The sequence below is a fragment of the Nipponia nippon genome, unplaced genomic scaffold, assembly GCF_047370975.1.
Source record: "Nipponia nippon isolate SJK-2023a ecotype South Korea unplaced genomic scaffold, ASM4737097v1 scaffold_27, whole genome shotgun sequence".
NCBI lineage: Eukaryota > Metazoa > Chordata > Aves > Pelecaniformes > Threskiornithidae > Nipponia > Nipponia nippon.
Window position 1 is genome coordinate 1,344,626 of NW_028262344.1, and position 21,169 is coordinate 1,365,794.

Here is a 21,169-nt window from a genome sequence, read left to right on the forward strand (position 1 = left end):
GAGATCCTATTAAGGCTTCATAGCTGGAGATGCTGCAGCTGGAGACAGCAGCAAGGTTTTGCTTCGGAAGCTGGAGGTCTGAAGTCAGAGTGCAGCCCGGATAGCCTGATGCTCCTCCTCCCTGCCAGCAAAATCTTTAAAAGCTGCACTGAGATTTCTTTTTTCCTACCGTTTTTGAGCGCCCTCCGCACACAGGAGTGCCCAGCCGTTATCCTCCATCTCACCTCTGCTCCATGCCATCCTAACCCGAGATGCTCTGGGTGCAGAGCTGCTCCCCATTCCTCCCTCTGCCCCTACACCAAGCTCCCTGCCCTGATGGGTTTTCGCAGTACACCTTGACCTGGCTCCCAAGTGTCATCGGCATATGCCTCTTCATCACCGCGAGCCTGGCAGACCGGACTCCAGGAGCCGTTCAGAGCCAAGTCTTGCATTATAGGATAATGCTGATGCCTTTACATAGCCCGTTTCCTCGCTCCCGCTGCTTAATGATGTCCAATTCCATTACCATCCAAGACATGAACGCACTGTACGTCTAGTAAACACACTCGCCATCCCAACACAATCTGCAGAGCGGCACAAGGGATTGAACAGGGAACACCTGGAAAACCAGCCAAGCCGGGAAGGATCCCAGACAAATATAGGTCTCCAAGGAGTATCTTTAGATTAGCAGGCGGCTCTGCCCCCACCGAGACCCCAGGATTTACCTAAATAGCTCCCTTCATCACAAGCAGCCCAGCGTTCATTGCTATTTTAAGCCAGCACCCTGCCCTACTTCCGAAGGAACAGCCTGCCTTCTCCTGCCCATGCAACCGAACGAGCACCAAAGCCATTACAGCTAGAGGAGACAAATTCCTCTCGACTCCACCTTCTTTTATTAAATGAAAAATACTATTTCGGCACCGTACCTAGCTAATATGGGGTTCATTTGTTCTAATTGCTACAGAATGGGCCCTCCAAGCAGCCGGCACAGCCTTGAACGGGGGGAATGGGATTAACCTTTCCCAGGCCAATATCCAGACAGCAGGAAAACAGAAAAACCATATTAAACGCGGGGGCTCCAGAGGGGCATGACCTTCCCTCCTCTCCGTCCCACCTCCAGCGCCGATCTGAAGCATCTGGTGTTATTCTCAGAGGAAATAAATAAAAAGGCAGCCCAATCTGCTTTCCTTGACACCTTATCGCGGTTTTCTAAACAGGTTTTAGTACCCAAGGCTAGCGTTAGGGTTTAGGTTTTGCCACCAGCGGTGGCATTTCTGTCTGGCAGCAGAACGTCTCTGTTACAGGCTACAGAAAGACCTGGCTCTGGGAGGTTTCATACACAAAAAAGGGGTACCACTGGCTCTGTTTGGGGCAGACGAGGGCTACAAGAAGCCTATTAGAGCTGAACAGCTTGCGTTACCCTCAGATGTTTGCAGAAGTGCCGCTTAGCGCTGCGTTTGACTTCTGATTCATTTTTGGATGAAGTGCCACATGATCTGGCAAAATCAGCACCCATTCTGCAACACCCAGCCTCAGCGCAGCCAGAAACCTGCCCCTTTTCTTAGCACCTCCCATTTACAAACAACAAAGCATCTTTCCTGCAAGAAAGACCCCCAAAATACCAGATTCCCAAGTAATTTGGAGAGATCCTACAAGGTTCATGCTTTAAGCGCGATCTACACTCAAGACCTTCTTGAGCTCTGTCCAGACAAGTTGCTGTACTATGACACAACTTGCTTTTTAGAGATCCCACCACCGCATCTTGACTCAAATGGTATTTGCACTTTTCCTCTGGCACGCCCGAGGTCTGACAGCATGCACCTTGGCCTTTATCGTCACTTTTGGCCATTTCTGCAGCTCTTTTCCCTCCTCCAAGTCCTCCTTATTAGCTACAAAATGGCAATGCTAAACAAGACAAATGAATTAAAGTATTACAGGAGACAAACATGAAACGAACAGCAATCACAGTGATGGTACTACATATTTCTTCTTTTCAACAACCACAATTTCCCTTGCATTTAAGATTTGCCCGAGCCTTCCCTTGCTTTGCATGCAATTACAAAGCTACTTTGACTTTCGTATCGGTGTGTGCTCTGTTATAAAAATTCTCTACAGCTCCCAACCTGCCGCAACTGGAAAAAGCCCAGTGCTCAACCATCCAACTGCATTTGAAGGGTAGTAGTTTATATTAAAAACAAGGTAGGAAGAAAGCTACACATTTTTCATAAACTGAAAGCGTCTTCAGCCAGCAAGATGAACTAGCACACCCTCTGAACCCTATCCACTTGGCAGCAGCGCGGGGGAAGCTCTCCAAAGCCTCTGAAGACGGCATCTATTGATCTGACGCCGGTTTTTGGCTCCCCAGAGGCACAGCTTCTGTAGAAGGCACCGGGAGCCTCGCTGAACAAATCCCGTGGGATTGGACTCCAGGCCTCTAGCAGCATCTCCGCCACGCTACAAAGGCAAGGCGTTCGCTGTGCGGAGAGATGGGGAGCAGCTCCTCGGGTGTTTTCTGTTCAAGCGTGACTTCACCGGAGCCGAACACGCACGTGGTATGAGGTATCGCTGGGGAAAGCGTGCTCAGATTGCCCCGCCGTTCCTTTGCTCCCAGAAACCTTAATTAAGTATTAAACAGATGATCTACAACGTATCTGGGAGGTTCACACCATGAACCAGACAGCTGATATGTAAGAGAGCATCACATCAGGGGTCTTACATTTCCCCCCCCCCCCCCCCCAACATCTTCCAGCTGGAAAAAAAAACAAACTGGGTATGCAGAAAGGTGCCTGAAAAAGCCCAAGTCCTTACAAAAGGACAGCAAAGCACAAAGTTGGAAAATCCACTTATTTACAGGACACCTTTAGCTATGGAGTCTCAGCACCGGTCCCAGCTTTACCACCCCACACAATTCCTCCATATCAAGCCACTGACGATGGCCCATCTACAGAAAAGCAGAAACCCAACAGTACTTCATAAAACACAGCACAGGCACTATTGAACAGCACATGGATTAGGCACATCATGCTGACTACCGACAAACACACAACGGCTGCCAAAAAGAGGGCACCAGGTCCTAGCCGCTCCTCCTTCACCAGCTTTGTAACGGTGCAACACTTTACTAATACACGCATCTAGAAAATCGCTCTAGATTATTTGCTCTGGCTCAGCCAGGTGTCTAAATACCAATACCCTGGGTTTTTTTAAAGAATTTTTCATGGATGCAACTGCAAACACAGTAAGCCGGGTGGGTTTCCACCGTTCAGCCGTGCTCACGTGTCTTCGGAAAGGATCCTCGCAGCACACAGCTATGCTTACCGTCGCCGTTGCTTCCCAGAGGAGGTCACGCCATTCAGGTGTGATTCGCTGGAGGTGGAACGAAGCAGGATCACTTCTGTGCAACATAAAGCTCTGCAGGTTTGTTTTCACCGGGCACAGGGTGGGAAGGCACCCACCGTGCTCGAGTCCCGACCTCGAGCATCCAACCTACGTGCTCCAGGGGCACTGCAGCAGCCCAAAGCATCGCGCCCACCTGCCTGCAAAACGTGTATTTCATAGGCTGTGGATCCACCAGTTAATCCGAGCCTATCTTTAGGCTAACGTAGATAACCGGACCTAGCTAATCACTCAGATTTCCAGCATAACCACCCCAAGTGCTCTCATGAGATCACCAAGTTTGAACACTGATGATCCCGGTTAACATCAGCCACTGGTTTGCTGCTAGAACTGGGCTACTAAAAAGCAATTCTTGACGTACCCCAAAATTAGAGATTTTAATAATGAAGTTACTCGAGTACAAGTTTAAGCACAAAACCGAGGCAAATGGAAACACTGTATTTCTCCTGACTAAACATAATTATAGTTAACGCTTCTGCAGGGCTCTAGAGATGTAAATATATAGGTTAAACATAGTTAAAATTCTACATCCTACTTAATTGTAGGCATTTCCAATTGAACGAAATTAGCTTTTATCTTCAGGTTTAAATTATTAATAACCGCGAACAATGTCACCACCTTTAAACAATAATCACAGCCACGGAAGAAGCGATTCCTCCCCAGATTTCTAGAGGCACTCGAATCAGCGTCCCGAGCGTACCTGGGGGAAATCAAACGATCTCCTCGACAAGTTCCCGTGGCTCTCGGAGCATTAGTGCACGGAGCGAGCAGGCTCCGGCCAATGCCACGAGCCTCCACCCCACCTGGCTACGGACTAATTACCAAAATTAGCGGGGGCCATCCGGATGCGGCAGGGTTATCAAGCCCCCGAGCAGCGTTGGTAACCTCAGCAGGATTGCTGATACGGTTTCCCAGGATCTGGAAGCCCGAGCAGCAGGGACAGCGTGTCGGTACGGACGACTCAGCTGAATCATAATGGCTGCATTGACATTACCTTCCCTGAACAAGGCCAACCTAAACACACGCAGCTGCCTGGGATTTAGCAGGAGATTTACGGTTCGCACCGGCCTCTCGGGCTGCCTGCAGACCTACAAATCACCAAGCCACACACGCGGCTCTGGGGAAGACCCCGGGTCCCCTAAATCCATGAGCCCTCCAGCCTTATTTCGAGCGGCACGCTGCAAGCAACCCACGAAAGACACCCGCGGGCAGCACAGAGCTAACGAAGCCTGAGGGGCCTCAAAGTCCGGGCTAGCACCCTAGTCCACTTTCCCTTCGTTTGAGGCCACGGTTATTAACATCTAAACATGTGATCAGCCACATGACAGGCTAAAAAAATCACTTGGACCCGTCCAGAGGAGAAGGTAGAGATGACAGCGTGCATCTCTCTGGTGGGCACACCTCCATACCCTGTATATTATAACCATTCCTGGGAAACCGCTCCTTTCATCAGCCGGCTCGGGGCAGCTCGACTGCCTGCAACGATTCAAGCCGTCTGGGCGAGAAGCTTTAATAACCGGGCGATTGTATAACTTTGACAGCTGGGTGCCTCTCGGCTACAGCGGTGGGTGCTGAGCAAAAGTTTAAGCAAGCGAAGGCGCGCAGTGGATCTTCCCCGATGCGTGGGTACGATAATGGCACTAGATCAATTAGGGCAGCGAAATGTACATCATACGAGCCTCCTCCTAATCCAGGAGTTTCTCAGCTAACGTATTTCTCTCCTCGTTAACTGCTTCGGTGTCTTCTGCTCTTTCAAAAATAGTACCTACTATAACGGGTCCTGAAGAGGGGGCCAGCTGGCACCCGCCTCGGGGCATCGAAAGAGCGAACAGGGCTTTGGGGGAGGCAAGACACAGGCAAGCAGGCAGGGAGCTGCCGGAATGAGGGCAGGGTGGGCTCTCGCCCCCCCATCCCCAAATTCTCAGGGGGAGATGCAAAGCAGGGCCAGGTCAGTCCCCCCCTCCCACCCCCAAAACGGGGTCTGGGCACCCCAGGCTGGGGGGCGAGGACCTCGTGGGTGCGGAGGAGCGCGACGCCTGCCTCGGTTTCCCCCCATGGCTGGCACCGCTCTCCTCCGAGCCCACCGCCCCCGTCCTCCTCCGGGCCCTGGGCTCTCCCCAGGACGGGGATCCCATCCCAAGGCAGGGCAGGGATCCCCCCTGCTTTGCCGCCAGTGGCCTCCTGCCACCGTGGGGCTGGGGTTCCCCCAGCCCGTCACCCCCCCACTGCACCCCCATCTTTCCATTGCACCAGGGGGAGGACCTGCACCAGAGAAAGCGGGGGGGGGGGGGGGGGGGAGCAGGATTGCTCATCCTCTTAGACCAGGGGTGCCCCTCAATCCCGAAATGCCCCCCCCACAGCAGACACCCCCCTTTAGAACAGAGATGCCCCCCCCAATGTCCCCCCCAGCCCCCTCCGCAGAGGTTTCTGCCAGACAAGCGCTGCCCCCCGCCCTGCCCCCCCAGGGCTCCCCGTTAGGGGGGTCACCCCACCATAACACACACACCCCCCCCGCTCCAGCCATTCCCCCGCCCTGACCGGGGCTCCCCCAGCCCGGGGATGCCCCCCCCCCAAACCAGGCTCCCCCCCCCCACGCCCACAGGGGGCGCCCTCGCCGCCCCCGGCCCCTCACCCTTGACGATGCGCTCGGTGGTCGGCAGCTTGTTGTGGCCGCGCCCGGACATGGTGGTTGGCGGCGGTGGTCGTTTGGTGGTGGTGGTGGTGGTGGTGGTGCCGCCTTCCCCCGCTCCCCTCAAAAGGAGGGGGCCGCGGGGTGCTCCCGGCGGCGGGCTGGGGATCCGCTGGCTGCCCCGGCGGCGGCGGCGGCGGCTCCGCCCCCCCCCCCCCCCGCCCAGCCCCGGACGCTCACTGCGCAGGCGCCGCCTTGCGCCCGCCCCGCCCCTCGCGGGGGGAGCGGGGCGCTGCTGCGCCTGCGCTCGGCGTCACGTGGGCGCGCCCCAACCCCTTCCTGCCGCCATCTTGGAGGGGAAGGGGGGGTTGCTAGGCGACCGGGGGGGGGCAAGATGGCGGGAGGCCTATGAGGAGAGGGGCGCGACGGCCCGTCCCTCCGTCAGCCCGCATCAAGTCAGGCACCTCGCCCCTCGCCACCCCCCTGCCCCGGCTTCCCCTCTGCCCCCCCGGCCTTGCCTCAGGGCCGGCGGGAAGACATAGAGGTAAAAATAAACCTCCACGCCACCCTTCTGGCAGCGCAGATTGGGAAATCGGGCACCGTTCGTGCAGCCCGACAGCTTGCGGCATACGGGGAAAGCACAGACAAGCGTTAACGCTCCCGCTGCAGATAGCAAGAAGGGTTTGAGGTTGGCGGAGGGTGACCCCAGCCAGCACGGCTTGCGGGGTTGAACCTTTCTGCTGAGGTGGGTAACCGAGGTCGCAGGCGTTGCTCAAAACAGGAGGATTTTGCAGCAAAAACCAGCCCCCCTGAAGCCTCGCTGCACAGGCCAGGAGCGCTGCTGCCCGACAGCCCCTTTGGAAGCACCGAGACAACGCCGAGGAGGAGAGCGAGTGCGTCAGATGCGTGCCGCAACCTTTCTTCCTTAGAATAGCATTTATTTTTAAAAACCACCACAGACTTTCAAGATTTGTTTTCTTTAGCTGCAGTGGGGTTTCTAAAAATTGTGCTTGCTGCTCAGAGCTGGCAGCTTGAGGGTAGTGGTATATAAAAAGGCAAAAAAAGTGAAGTGGAAAAGCAAAGTATGCTTTTTTTTTTCTTCCCCCTCCCTAATGCAGGGTGGGGAAGCAAGGACACAAATAACGCTGCTCCGAGTCAGGCTCCCTCGTGTGAGCTGGAGAGGAATACATCCCGCAGACCTGCGCCGAAACCTCAGCCTCCCTCCAGCCAAACGTCAATGCTTGGAAATACATTAAAAAAAAAATAAAATTAAAAAGGGCTTTTTGACTCTAAAGGCAATTCGTGGAGCAGCGTGCCACGTGGGCAGGCGGGGGGGGCGTCAGTGCCATCTTCCGTCGGGCGCGCCGCACTGCACAGCCCTGGAAATCGGGCCTGGAAAAGCGGGATTGCATCACCCAGCCCAGCTGAAACCCTTCCCCTTGGAAAAATCCTGAACCAGCGGAGCTCCCACCCCTTCACACCCCAACCAGCTCTGGCCACGGGGAGGTTTCCGCCGCTAGAGCACGCTTGCAACCCTCCATCATTACAGAATATAGTTTATTTATGGAATTTTACAAATAACTTTACAATTCACGTGACATAAGTTATGTTCTTTGTTTCAACGCATATCTCTTACAACACCTGAGTTATTGAAATACTGAGATGGAACTTGAGCTTCGAACCGGACACGGGAAGGGAAACACGGATGAAAATCCATAACAAGCTTGATTTGGGTCGCTTTCCCTCCTCGTCCTCCCGCCTGCCCCATCCCTTCCCCGACGGCGGGTACCAGCCTGCCCGAGCCAGGGACAGGAGCTCTCTCCCACCAGCCCTTCGGCAGAGGGAGGGTCCCCTCTCTGCAAGGAGCCTTGTTTCTCCGAGGGGTTTCAACCCCCCGCACCCCAAATCTCTGGGTTGCGGATTTCTCAAAGTCAACTCAGTTGGCAAGAAACGGGGTTAAAACTCGAAACGAGAAGACGACGGACTCGCGATCCCCACCATCTCCGAAGGGCCCGTACCGGCTCCGAGGAAGCCAAGCGTCAGTCCTTGCCACGTTTCCAGCTCTCGGGGACGCAGAGGACCTCCCCGCCACAGTCTGCAAGCGCCTCACGGTCCCCAGGGGACAGACAACAAGATTTCCCCCCCCCCCCCCCCTTCGCCTCCAACGCGGAGGCTTTTCCATCTGTGCGCACCGCTGAACCGCTCCTGCCAGCCACGACTTAGCCCTGGCAGTGCCATGGCTGCCCTCTGCCCCGTGAAAAGCTACCAGCGATCCGATATTTTCCAAATACTTCCTTGAGAGAGAAGAGAGGGCACGTATGCCATTCAAAGGACTCAGTTTTTCCACATCAAGTCAGTCAGATGGGGCTGCAGCTCTCTCAAGCAGGGAAAGGGAATTTCCAATACCACTTTCCTCCTGACTACTGAAAAATAGCAGCAACCTAAAGCAAGGGTAGAGACCGCGAGGTGCTGCAGAGGTGGCTGCGTGCCCGAGCCAGGACAGACCACGCTGCTTCGAGGTGGCTCTGTCCCACGGACCAGCCACAGAGGGAGGAGTGACTTACGATGACCGTCCACACGAACAAGAGACACTGCACAGGATAGAGCAGAGCCCGTCTCTCCTTGAAGGCATCACCCACGGCAGCAAACAGCCCGAGGACCGTGTGGTACCTCCGGGTTGAAGGGTCCTCCCAAGAAGGCTCCCTGCTCCTCGACATGCTGATATTTAACCTTCTGGGTGCGCGACAAAGCCAACAGCCTCCTGGGTACCAAGGGGACAAAATCAATGCCTGGCCTAGCCAAAGCCACCGAGAGCAGCGATGCCGATCTGTGAGGATACCGGCAGTGTCACATCTCAACAGGCAGAGACCTCGGGACTCAGGAACAACTGTTAGGAGCCTAAGAGGAACATCATCCAGCTGGCACCTAAGGCAAATTAGGAACGACAGTGAGGTACCGGCAGCCAGCGATCAAACCAGGGTACGATGCTACTGGATGGTGCTGAGCCTGCCCCAGGCTATGCCAAGGGCTGAGGTGCCTTGCCTCTCTTGCGAGGGGCAGGAAAAATACCCAGCAGGCCCTCCGCTTTGCTTCCCAACAGGGGTGGAAGGGAGCAGCACCGAGCTGAGGTGTCAGGATGGCCGTCACCCCGTCACACACGCACCTCACGGCCACCTGCACAGGCAGGGCGTGAAGAAGGACGCTCAGTGACAAGCCATCCCCTGCACGTACACCAGAGCGCTTCTCAAAGCCATCCGCGCCACTCCTTCAGCCCGATCCAGCCCCACACCCACTAGGGTAAGCTGCCTACATCGGCTCTCACCACAAACTCGCCACTCCTGGGTGCAGGATAAGGTTTGGGGGGAGAAGGGGGTGCAAGGGAACCTCAAGCAACACAGGTGGGGTGGGCAACATTATCAATATGATAATAAGTCAATTCACCTAGTGAATCTGGGGAAAGCCAGCCCAGAAGCAGAGCTGTGAAGTGCCTGTAACACCCTTCTCTGGCTACTCCCTAAGGCTGGAAACACACAACCTAAAGAGGTTCACAGTCTATTTTTTTTTTTTTAAAACACCCCCCCACCCCACCCCGAACCTCAGCAACTCAGCAGCATCAGTGTTTAAAAACCAGTGTCCGTTCCCAGGTGTTGGCATGAGCTTGGTCACAGTGTAAGGACTGATCCCCCAGCTGGGGAGCCTGTGGCCAGGCAGGGGCTCGCCGTGCCGGCTCCGCCCTTGCCCCACGCTGCTCTTGTGCCCTTCTGGCCAGCATTGCTGCACGATTGCCCTCGTGGAAGGAGAAGGGGTTTTTTTCCCCCTCCATACAGCAGCAGGGACCTAAGGGAGGTAAGAGCATCCTGCTAGCCTTCTCCCAGCTGCTGCCCCATGCAGCCCGCGTCCGTCAGTCCGACCCACATGGGGTGTGGTTTGGTGTCCTCTGCTCTGAGCACTGATGCCCAGAATGTGCTTTAAAAAAAAACCAAAAAAACCCTCTTCACCCTGGTCTTCCCAGGGCATCGTCCAGGCTGCCAAGGCAGAACGGGAGCAAAACCAGACATGGCTCCAGAGACGCGTTTCTGAAGACAGCAAGGATGATGCTCAAATGATGAGCCGTGCTCCTCGAGCCTCCTCTTCTTTGGCAGCCCTCTGTGCTTGGAGAGCACAGCTCCGAGGACCGGCTGGTAGGTAACGCTCTCAGAAGAAGGAGGGTCTGTCCCAGTCTGTGCGCTCCCAAAGCGGAATACCACCTCCCCACGCAGGAGAGAAACACCAGCTCCTTGCGTGACGCTGGCGAACGCGGCGGGTCCCCGTTCCCCTTCGTCGCGGTGCTACTTTTCACCCCCTGCGCATCCATTCCCCGGCAGGTGAGCAGGCGGAGGCAGCTCGCGTCCAGCACTAGCCCTGTACCCCACGGCCCCCTGTCACGCACCCCCTGAAAAGGGGTCAGGAGAGCGTCACGTCCCATCGCACCGCTCTGAGCACAAGGAAGGGAGCAACACGGCTAAAGGAGCTCCTGTCTCCCAACTCCATCCTTCCCAGGAGACGAGAGGAGAGAAGGGATATGACACTGGAAAGAGATCCTCCGGTCAGTTCTGTCCTACGGCAAAGGGGATTAAGCTCCCCGTAGCCTTAAACCAAAATAAAATCAAGTCTGTGGAATAGCTTTAAAAGCAATGCCTCTTCTTCTGTAGTGTGGTGTCAGTGCCTGCACAGGTACCGTCGTATGTTTGCAGCAGGAAAAGGAAAAAAAAAAAAAAAAAAGAAATACCCCTTCCCCCCCCAAAATAAACAAAACAAAAAAAAAAAAAGAGGAAAAACTGGAACAGGGCTGTGAGACGGGCTGGTCCTACCCTATCTGGATCTGGCCGGAGTACATGGTGAGCAGCACCATGATGGTGAACCCCGTCAGCAGCCCCGCGTTCTGGATGGCGAAGGTGATCAGCGTGCTGCCATTCTGCTCGTCCTCCCGGCTGACCTCGTTCATTTCGGGGAACTGGGTGGGGGGAAAGAGAGAGCGATGGCAGGGCTCAGCGACAGGAGCGGCTCCGTCCTTCCCCACTGCTTCCCACCCATCCCGGCAAATATTCACCGCCCGGCCTGGGGCTCTCGGCGGCGTCACCGTGCCACCAGCCCAGGAGGCAAAGCAAAGCGGAGACGAACGCCGGTCGCTACAGACAGCATCTGCGTGGGCCAGGGGGAGAGAGCAAACGTCCCCCTGTGCTCCCCGTGCCTGCCTTGCCTCCAGCCTGAGGGCAAGCCAGAGCTCTTCTGAGCCAGGAGAAAAAAAAAAGGAAAAAAAAGGAAAAAAATACCCGGCAAGGTCCCGACCGCGCGCCCGGCAGCCCCCCGGGCTCGTCATTTACCATGTCAGCCAGCGCGATGTACAGAAACATCCCTCCGGCCAGAGCGAAGATCCAGTTGGCAGAGAAGTGGCTGCCGGCCACGATGCCGAAGGCCAAGCCCACGTAGCAGCAGCAGGCAGAGATGAAGTTGAAGAAGAGCGCTTGGCGGATGGTCATCCCGGCGTTCAGCAGGATGACAAAGTCCCCTGCGGGAGAAGAAGACGGTGAGGATGAGGAGGGAGGAGGCTGTCACTGGGCGAGCAGCAGCAGCATCAGGACAGCACTGAGGTGCTCGTGTCCAGCGCCTGCTTTTGCAGGAGGGCAAGCGTGAGGAGCCCGCTGGTGCTGAGCGCCGACCGCAGCAGCTCCCTGCCAGCTCCCAGCCCTGCCCGTGCATAAATTCGGACATTCAAACCCAAACCGCTGCCTGCCTCCCCCCTCCCAAACCAACGAGGTGGTGTTTTTTTTTTTCCTTCAGATGTCTCCAGCTAAATTTATATCTCAGACATCATATTACCTCGTTATTTTTAGAGCTGTGATTACTCAGTGTAGTTTACAGCCTTGCCTTCCCCCCCCATCATTACTTTGTTTATTCCACCCCGCAGCTGCCTTTCTCTCGAGAAACAACGGGTAGGATCAGGGAAGCAGCAGGGTTGGCCTTAACGAGGGGCAGATCCGAGAACCCTCGCAGCACCTTTCCCCCAGGACTCACGTACCCAGCTCGTGCGGGAACTCCTCGCAGAGGATGGCCACCGAGGTGCTGATCCCTTGGAAGACGGAGACGGTGAAGGAGGCCCCGATAGCCAACCCGTCGATGAAGTTGTGGAGGCCGTCGCTGAGGGTGATCATCCACGCCAGCGTGCCGATGTCGGAGTACCGCACCTCCTTCAGCCAGTAACACGCACTCTGGGAGGCCTGCAGGTCCTGCCACAGCACCCCGATGGCAGGGGCTCAGCATCCAGCCGGTCTCGGGGGGTCACTGCTCCCTCCACCGGCCAGGGGAACCCACCCACGCATTAAATCCCCACGAGGCTTGACCCGAGCCGGTTGCTCTCCACCACCCACAGAGGATTTTGTCAGGGAGGTGCAATGGGCTTCAAAACCGCTCTTTTTCATTGACAGGCAGGTTTTTTTCCACGTGCCCACCCGCAACCCCACGGGAGGAGGCACTAACCTGGACAGAGAGGGAGCCCATCACAACCTTCTCATCCCCAGAGGGGGTCTTGCACTCCAGCTCGCTGGTTATGTGTGGGATCATGTGGTCCAGGTCCCCGTTCTGCAGCTTCTCGGTGACCCCATCCTCCTGGTCCTTCTTGGACGGCAAAGCCTCGGGGCCGTAGTGGCTGTGCCCGTGGTGATGCTGCAGGACAGGGAGGATTCACGGGTGTCAGCCATTTCTGCCTTTTCCCACTCGAGCAGCACTCCGAGCAGCCCCTGCTCAGTCTCACCTGGTCCTTCTGCTTCAGGAGCATCTTCAGGACCTTCTCTGTGAAGAAGAAGAGGTAGAAGCCCCCGAACACCACGGCGGATTTGGAAACGTAATAAGCTTCTTGAGGGTTGAATCCAAACGCCTGAAGGCAAAGGGGACAAGTGACAGGACTGAGGAACAGTCTCCAGCAACGTCCTGCATCTGCCTTTGCCCCTGGCACCTCTGGGGCAACGCTGCTGATTTCTGACCTCTCTCTAAGCAGCAGCTGCTTTGGGGGCAAGCTCAGAAAACGCCTTCATGCACCTTGAAACTCCCTCGCTCCCCCAGACAAGCCAGCTGTGCCCCAAGGCATTGGATCCACCACTCTGCACTGGGGCAGGGATGCTAAAAGCTAGAAAGGGCAATAAAAGAGCGCTTCTCTGCTTGAAGCAGACTGGAGGTCTCCCTGGAGTGACCCCCTTCCAAAGAGGGGCGAAACGCCAGCTCCGACTGCGGTCCCAAGGGGCTTGCAGCCTCCGTACCTTGCTCTCGGCTCCCCTCCAATGCCGCCTTCCCCTTCTCCAGCCAGCGAGCGCCCAGAGAGAGAAAAACAGCCCCCAAAGAGAGAGAAAAGGACAGACCCGGCGGCCCTGACCCTACCTCGGGAATGAGCTGGAAGAGGGCGTTGGAGTAGAGAGTTCCAATCGCCAGAGCTATGAAGTAGAGGAGCAGCCGCTTGTAAAAGGTCTTCTTCATGAAGGGCACCACGCTGGCTCCCACCAGCGAGCAGAGGGAGATGACGGTCACGCAGAGGAAACCGTAACCCCAGACTGCGGCGTGCGTGCCAAACCCACCCCGGGGAATCGGACGAGGGGAGGTTGTCGGAGGGAAAGGAGATCAACGTGGGGAAGGGGAAGGAGGGGAAGGAATCCACGCCGAAAGGAAAGAGAGAGGAGGGAGGGAGAGGGGGAGAGAGAAGAGGACATTCATTAGTGATTGCTTGTTCATCTGGCATTGGTTCAAGAGGGGCAAACCTGGTGCTGAGTGGCTCTGGAAACAGCGCTTTGGGAAGGGTCGGAGGGACACCCCGCTGCGGAGCTCACGTCACACGACTGGGAGAGGAGCGCTCCCTCGGAGCGAGCTGCTCTCTTTTAGCGCTGAGACGGAGCTGAGTTTTGGCAGCCAGGCTGTTTCAGAGCCAGCACCCCGGCTCTGCTCCCCGAGCCCCCGTGGGACATCGGGTGGCCGTTCCAGGGCCACAGAGCGCCGAGGTCCCCCGAGCATCTTCGTACGCTCCATCCTCGTCCTGCAGCCCGGAGAGATGCTGCTGGTCCCCGCAAGCCGGCTGGGACCAGGATGCTCCGACTGATAGCGAGGGTGGAGCGTACGTAAGACATTTCAGTTCCTGGCAGATCAAGAAATAAGAGGCGCTTGGTTTTTATGTTCGGCAAATAAAAGTCACAGTTCTGGAGTTGAAAAGAAGCCTTGGAAAAAAAAAAACATTCCCACCCAACACGGATGAGGCGTTCGCTGCCCGAGAGCAAAGCAGGCAACGCCGGAGGGGCAAAACCCAGCGGCAGCAACGGGTGCTCTGCGCAGAGGGAAGGCTGCACCTTAAATGCAGAGTTTTAAGGCTGGATGTGCAGGAGCTCGGATCCAGCTTGTCTCCTCCCCAGGAGATGGGGAAGGGCTGTGTGAAGTTGCCTGGACCAGGAAGCCGAGGAAGCACGCGTGTTTTGAAGGTGTCCAGTCCAAGAGTGTGTGGGTGTATTTATTCAACTCCAGAACTGTGCAATTACAACACAATTAATTTGCGATGTATCTGTCGGTTCCATCAGAGCACCAGGAAACCTCACGTAAGCCTAAACCCTTGTGGGAACATCGGTCTTGTAAATCAGGGGAGGAAAAAAGGCAATTAATACATTTGTAAAAGTGGGCTGACTCGAGAGAAAGCTGGTGCTTCTCCGGGCTGTTCCCCGTGCTTTTACACTGGTATTTCCTCCGCCTCGCAGGTCTTTCCATCCGGCTCACACCACAAGCGCTGCCGCATCTCAGCGGCCTCAGAGCCGGGCAGCTCCGCACGAAGCGGGGCTGAACACATCCCTCCAAAGGATAAACTCCCTTGCAAAGCAGACACAGCCCACGGAGCAGGAGCAAACGGCTTCTCCCAGCACCTTCCCGGACCTCAGACCCGGCCAGCAGCTTGGTAAGGACCGGCAGGGCTGGAGGGCACGGCCTCCCCACGCTGCCTGCACACTCTCGGGGGTTTCCTGGTGCTCGGAGGGGAGAGTAAAGCCCTGCAGAGCCCCTGAGACAAGCCCTCAGCCTCGGGTGACGGAGGGATCGGTTCGATTCAGCAGGGTGGAGGCAGAGAGGGCACCCGGAGAGCTGCCCTCGGAGACGGGAGAGAGGCAGGGACTTTCTACCGCACCTCTGGGATGAGCTGGAAGAGTGCATTAGAGAGCAGCGTGCCGATGGAGAGTGCGATGAAAAACGTGAGGACCCGGCTGAAAAAGGCCTTCTCGGTACACGGTACGATGAAGACTCCGAGCAGGGAGGCCACGTTAATCATTGACACACTGAGAAAACCAAAGCCCCACACTGCGGAACGAGAAGAAATGAGGGCCAGACATTACCGAGGCTCTCGGTGCGGGGAGATGGGGAGGACCCCGAGACCCCGGATCCGGGCAGGAGGAAAAGGCTCGCTCCGGGTCTACGCCCCCACGCCGGGGCCGGCCTCGCCACACCGGAGCGTCTCTCCTTTTGCTCCGGACGCTTCAACTGCGACACAAACCATCGTTTTTATTGCAGGACAGGTGGAAACGAAGCCACCAGGTTACTTGGAAGAGGCTTTCCTGAGCCATCACCGGCCTCGCGGTGTGGCAGAAGCCAATGCCGGGCTCAGGGCAGCTGATCCAAGACCTTGGGCATCATCAGGACCTGGATGCACGGAAGCTCATTTAGCATCCGCTGGTGGCTGGAGGCCCTAAATGTGCCAAGCCACCCACTGCCACCCACGGGGACTTGCAGCAAGGTCCCCATCATCCAGCTATCCCGCAGAGCCATGCTGCAGGCACAGCCCTGCGGCCTGTGCGATCGGGGGCAAAAACCACGCTGTGAGCCCACAGCACAAACCACACCGAGGAAAACCCGTCGGGACTCCCAGCTGCTGTAGGCAAGCTGCCTCCTCTTGTCTCTGCCAGACTCTGCCTGTGCCCCAGAGCCGGGAATGGGAATTGGCTGTCCCGCAGGTCCCGGGATGCCTCACGTCCCCAAGCTCCATGCCGGGCAGCGTTCGTGCCCTCCAGTTCCCCGCTTACCTTCGGCCGAGCTGGGTCTGCTCTCCTCCGTCTGCTCATTTTCCTCATTTTCCAGCTTCTCAGAGGCACACGCCCCAGACTCCAGCTGCTGCAGGATGGTGGGGCAAAACTCCTTGAACTCGCTGTGCCCCACGGCGGAGCCCTCGCTCAGGTTGTGGATGGCAAAAAGCTCGATGGAGCTGAAGCACTGGGGAAGGGAAGAGACAGGCACATGCCTTGAGACTCCCGCAGCTCTGCGAAGAGGCTTTGGGTGTCTGCAGAGCCCCTGCCTTACCCGGGAGAGGTTCACCCGCTGCTGTGGTGGCTGGGAGACATTGGCATGTCCCACTCCCACGTCCAGACGGTTCAGCAGGGCCTTGAGCTGCTTCAGGCTGAGGGTTTCGCTCTCACCGTACCGCTGGAGGAGATCCTGCAGGAAGGAGGCTGCAGAGAGCGCCGGTCCCACGGCATCCCTGCCTGCCCAGACCCGCGGGCAGGGGAGAAGGCAGAGCAGCACAAGCAGGCAGCAGCTCCGGGGGCCCGTGCTGGGGATCATGGTGTCTCAGGGATGCTGGAAGAGAAGCCGTGCACTGCCGTTAGCTTTAGCATCCCCAGCGGCTCCGACCACCGCTCTTCCACCCCACAGCTCCATCAGGAGATGGCAGATTTCTTCCCCAGGGAGCCCCAGGCTGGGGGGGGGACAGAGCTTTGCGCAGCACTGAGAGCACCCAGATCCCGAGGAGGGACTCAGCGTCTTTTCACAAGCGATGAACCAAACCCCCGGCACCACCACCACCTCCCCCAAACACCCCGCTCCCCTAGCTCACCGCAGCTGCGTGCCGGCTGCCGGGACACGGTTCCTGGGGGCTCTCCAGCTCCGCAGCACCTTGGGATCCCTGGGGAAGAGCAGCCAGCGGTCGGAAAGCAGGCAGCAGCGTGCAGACAGGGCTGCAACAGGGATCCTGCACACGTGCCTCCACCAGCGGTGCGGCCAGCAGACCCCACCGCATTTAATATCAACGCCGGCTGCCGAATTCAGCTCTCCGTGGGGCGAGAAGTCAGGCACCGGCCCCCGGCCACGCTAACGCCACGTCGGGTCCCCCTCGTGCCCGCGGGGCCGGGACACGCACCCCTCGGGGACCTCTGCCCACCTGCGCCAGCGTTCAGAGCACACGGGAGCCCAGGGGCCAGAAGCAGCATTTTCATTAGGTTATATTTTAACTACGATAATTACAACGAACCAGGTCCTTCCCAGCCGCAACTGTAGATGCCTTTATAGTATTTGCCTAGAATCAATCCTTGCCCTTTCCGCTCCTTTCATATAAGCCGGGAATCAATAAAAGCGGGGCGGCAGAGACCGAGGGGAGCCAGGGTTCACCCGCCAGCAGGCACTGGGTGCAAAGGAAGGGGCTCGGAGAGCGGGTGGGAGGCCAGGCACGACCCACACGTCCACCTTGGGCAGCGCCCAAGAGGCTGGAGCGGGGCCCAGGCTGTCTTCGTGGAAAACCTTCACCGAAACGTGGACGGCAAATTTAGGATTCACAAGGACAAGCAGAAAATAATTTGCTACCCGCCGCCTCCGTACGCCCAGCAGCCATCCCGTTCCCGGCCCGGGGCTCCGCTCCCCTCCTGGGGGCTTGGGTGCACGCTGCCTTGTGGTTTCCCCTTCCCGGGGGCTCCTCGGGGGAACCGGTTTGCAGCGCCGGGACGGTTCCTGCACTGCTGTGCACGGGGCCGCATCCAGCCCAGCTCTGCCCTGGCACGGGACCCGCCGCCCCGGCCAAGCCGCGCTCCCGCCGGCCGCTCCGGCACCCCGCCACGCTCGTCCCGTGCTGACGGCTTGCAGATTTCGGTCTCCTCCAAAAACAAGCCCAAGACATTTTTGAAGCCTGGCCAACCAATTGTTCTGAAAATAACCTGGGGCTGGGTTTGGTGCTGCCCGGGGCGGCGAGGCCAAGGCAGGACCCCGTCCCCCTCCGAAGGCGCCCGCATTCCCGCAGGTTTTACAAGCTTACCACCACTTTGCCAGCTTTGTTCGGAGGTTTTAGCCTCCTCCTGCCAGGGCTAAGCTCCGATGCTTTGGCTTAACCCCTCTCCTCCCAAAATGAGGGAGCGAGCTCATCTGGCGAGGTGCTGGTGATGGTAACACCCTGCTCGGCGGGGCTACGTGAGAGCTGGACACCTTCCTCTGCCTCCCCCCTACCCAAATCCACCCTTCCAGACGGGTCCTCCCTGGGCAATGCCCCATCGCAGCCCCAGGAGCAGCAACCAGCCCAGGTGGCCACGTGGGACATCCTGGTGGCCCGTGACTCCTACAAGGTACACAGGCACTGGCACACAGCCCACGGTGGCAAAGGCCTGTCCCGGCAGCACCGCATCCCGGGACGGGGGGACGTTGGCTGCCTTTCCCTCTCCGTGCCAGCCCAGTGCTCCGCGCGTCCCTTGTCCTGCCGGGAGCCATCCCATCCGGAGCACGCCGATTATCGCCGGCTGGTGCCAAGGCAAGCAGCCCTTTCCAGTGCCAAAATCGCCCATGGGGTTTCTCCCAAAACCGGGCTGAACCGGGCACACCCAGGGTGGAAAACCGGACCTCAACTTTTACCCAGCTGCCAAACAAAAGGCAGGAAGGGGTTTGCAGGCAGAGCTGGGCAGGGATTTGAATTGCACAGGCTCGCTGCCGTTTTAGGGCAGAAACAAGGTGGAGGGAAGGCCTCTCGGGAAGAGAAGGGCTGAAGGAGGAACGGCCCGGGGGTCTCCAACCCCCCGAACACCGTGGGGAGCCCGGGGCAAGGCAGGAGGGTGCCAACCACATCCAAACCCCCCCATCCCGGGGACAAAACGGAGCTGCAGCAAACACCCCAGGGGGACAACCCCCCGCTATGGGTCCCTCCATCACCGCCACCGGCTGAGCGGGACCCCCTCAAAGCCCCCCGGCCTCCCGCCCGCTACCTTCAAGGGCGTCCTCTCGCCGGCCACGGGCCCGTGGAGCCGCGGTGCCGCGCACGGCCCGGTGCCTGACCTACTTTATCGCTCGCTGCTGCGCTGGGACGGGGCGGAGGGAACGAACCTCTGCCACGGGGAGGGGATGCCCAGGAGCCGCCTGCTCCGGGCGTCCCATGGGATGTGCCTGGGAGCGATGCCCGGCAGTAATGGCAGGCCAAAGGAGCCGCCGGGGCCAGGCAAAGACCCTTTTCTTTCCCCTGTCCCTTGGGTTCACTTCCCAGAAGTCATCGATCCCGCTGGCAAACCACCCCCCCGCTCTGAGCAGGAAGGTGACGCCGAGAACAAGAAACGCTGGCAAAGCCGAGCACGACCCCAGCGACGTCAGCCCCGTGCCAGATGCTTCCCGAAATCCCGCACGGGGACGGCTTGCTGTCGCAAACCCGGGGGGGGGGGGGGGGGGGGGCCCGAAACCCTGCCGGTGCGCACCCCCTCCTGCTGCCAGGGCGGTTTGCACCCAGCGATCTCCACCTCTTTCCGGAGCAAAAGCCGCTCCACGTGTCCGGCAGCGAAGGCAGGACCGCAGGGAGGGTTTCCATACTCTGGGGTGTCCAGCAGCGAAGGCAGGACCTGCCTGCTGGCAGGGAGGGCTTCCATGCCCCCGGACACCCCCGTGCCCTGGAGGGACGGCAGCCTGCCAGGCTCACGGCCTGACCACGGCCTCCCTTCGCTCCCCCCGTCAGCTTCTTGGCCCTTAATTTCCCCCAAAACCCTGCCCGCAGGCCCTGGTGCAGGCAGGCAGGCAGCAAAATGGGCTACCCTGGCTATCGCACCCTACACCAGCTCCCCAGTCCTGCCCAGTCCCTATGCTGGACCTGCCCGCTGCCACCCCCTGCCCCATCCCAAGGCCGGTCCCCAGCCCCACAGCCGCTCCCTGGCCCCTTTTCCCCCCTGTCCCGGCTCCGCCAGGCCCCGGCCCGGCCCCAGAGCTTGCACCGCTGGTGCCAGACCCCACGGCCGGGTCCCCCGCCCCATGCCCAACGCTGCCTGCACCCTCACCGGGCCCCAGGCCCCACGGGCAGTCCCAAAGCAAACCCCACCTTTGTCCCCAAGCCCTGTGACCGGTCCTAAGCCCGCTCCTAGGCGCGGTCCTAGACCCTAAAGCCGGTCCCAGACTCCACGGCCGGTCCCCGCATCCTTTCCCCCATCCCCATCCCGGGGCCCGCTCCCCCGCCGCCCTCCCGGCAGGGCCCCGTCCCCGCAGCCAGTTCCCTGCCCGTATCCCATCGCATCCCACCGTATCGCGCCCCATCCCATCCCATCCCATCCCATCCCATCCCATCCCATCCCATCCCGGCCCTACCTCCCGCTCCCGCCGCCGCTCGGTCCGCTCGCTCCCGGCCGCACAGGGCGCACGCTCGGCCAGCGGTACGGGGAGCGCTCCCATTGGCTGGCGTCACGGCAGGCCCCGCCCCTCCCACCGCCCCGCCCCGCCCCGCCCCCCCGCTCTGCAGCGCCGAGCACCGGGGCGGCGGCGTGGGGCAGCCCCGGGGCGGGGAGGGGGGGCGGAGCGGGCACCCACGGAGCCCTCCCGGGGGGACAGAGCACCCCACAGAGCCCCCAGGCCCCCCGTGGGGGCACGGGGCACCCCATGGACCCCCCTGGCCATCCCTCAGGGGTACAGGGCACCCCTCAGACCCCCCAAGCACTCTCTGGGGGCATGGGGCACCCCATGGACCCCCTCAAGCACGGCACAGGGCACCTCTCAGACCCCCCCCCGGCACCCCCTGGGGGCACCCCTCAGACCCCCCCCAAGCACCCCTTGGGGGCATGGGGCACCCCTCAGACCCCTCCCGGGGGGACAGAGCACCCCGCAGAGTCCCCCCCCCCCGGGACACGGCATTGAATAGACCCCACACAGACCCCCCAGCACCCCCTGGGGGCATGGGGCACCCCACAGACCCCCCAGGCACCCCCTGGGGGCATGGGGCACCCCACGGACCCCCCCAAACACTCTTTGGGGCCATGGGGCACCCCACGGACCCCGCAAGCACCCCGTGGGGGCACAGGGCACCCCATGGACCCCCTCAAGCATGGCACAGGGCACCTCATAGACCCCCCCAGCCACCCCTTGGGGGCATGGGGCACCCCTCAGACCCCTCCTGGGGGGACAGGGCAC

General features: G+C 59.2%; 2 protein-coding genes across 15 annotated transcripts in view; both read right to left on the reverse strand.

Moving 5' to 3' along the window:
- PPP3CC (protein phosphatase 3 catalytic subunit gamma) overlaps positions 1–6,207 on the reverse strand; it is a 34,949-nt gene extending 28,742 nt beyond the window's left edge. For all 11 annotated transcript variants that reach the window (XR_015705933.1, XR_015705934.1, XR_015705932.1 and 8 more), the window contains exon 1: positions 6,005–6,207. Coding sequence is in view for 8 of the 11 variants with exons in the window: in XM_087762872.1 (XP_087618998.1) it covers positions 6,005–6,056 (52 nt within the window). In the remaining 3 variants the exon portion in view is untranslated. The remainder of the gene's footprint in view (positions 1–6,004) is intronic.
- Positions 6,208–7,539: 1,332 nt separating this feature from the next.
- On the reverse strand, positions 7,540–20,404 carry SLC39A14 (solute carrier family 39 member 14). 4 transcript variants are annotated; one of them, XM_087763046.1, is made up of 10 exons: positions 20,354–20,404; positions 16,878–16,946; positions 16,346–16,621; positions 16,072–16,258; positions 13,412–13,581; positions 12,792–12,914; positions 12,518–12,703; positions 12,060–12,267; positions 11,365–11,549; positions 7,540–10,994 (listed from the first exon to the last, which is right to left on the reverse strand). In XM_087763046.1, the coding sequence occupies exons 3-10, from the start codon at positions 16,604–16,606 to the stop codon at positions 10,848–10,850; spliced, it is 1,467 nt and encodes a 488-aa protein (XP_087619172.1). In that variant the 5' UTR covers positions 16,607–16,621; positions 16,878–16,946; positions 20,354–20,404; the 3' UTR covers positions 7,540–10,847. The 4 variants fall into 4 exon arrangements, with proteins under 4 accessions (XP_087619172.1, XP_087619174.1, XP_087619173.1 ...); XM_087763048.1 differs by lacking the exon at positions 13,412–13,581 and adding an exon at positions 15,183–15,352; XM_087763047.1 differs by lacking the exon at positions 20,354–20,404 and adding an exon at positions 19,000–19,275.
- Between the last annotated feature and the right edge of the window lie 765 nt (positions 20,405–21,169).

Coding starts and splice junctions, on each gene's coding strand:
- SLC39A14 (XM_087763046.1), bottom strand. CDS start 16,606: ATGATCCCCAGCACGGGCCCCCGGAGCTGCTGCCTGCTTGTGCTGCTC. Junction 16,259..16,345: donor AGCGGGTGAACCTCTCCCGG/GTAAGGCAGGGG, acceptor TCCCTTCCCCAG/TGCTTCAGCTCCATCGAGCT. Junction 12,704..12,791: donor TCCTGAAGCAGAAGGACCAG/GTGAGACTGAGC, acceptor CCTGTCCTGCAG/CATCACCACGGGCACAGCCA.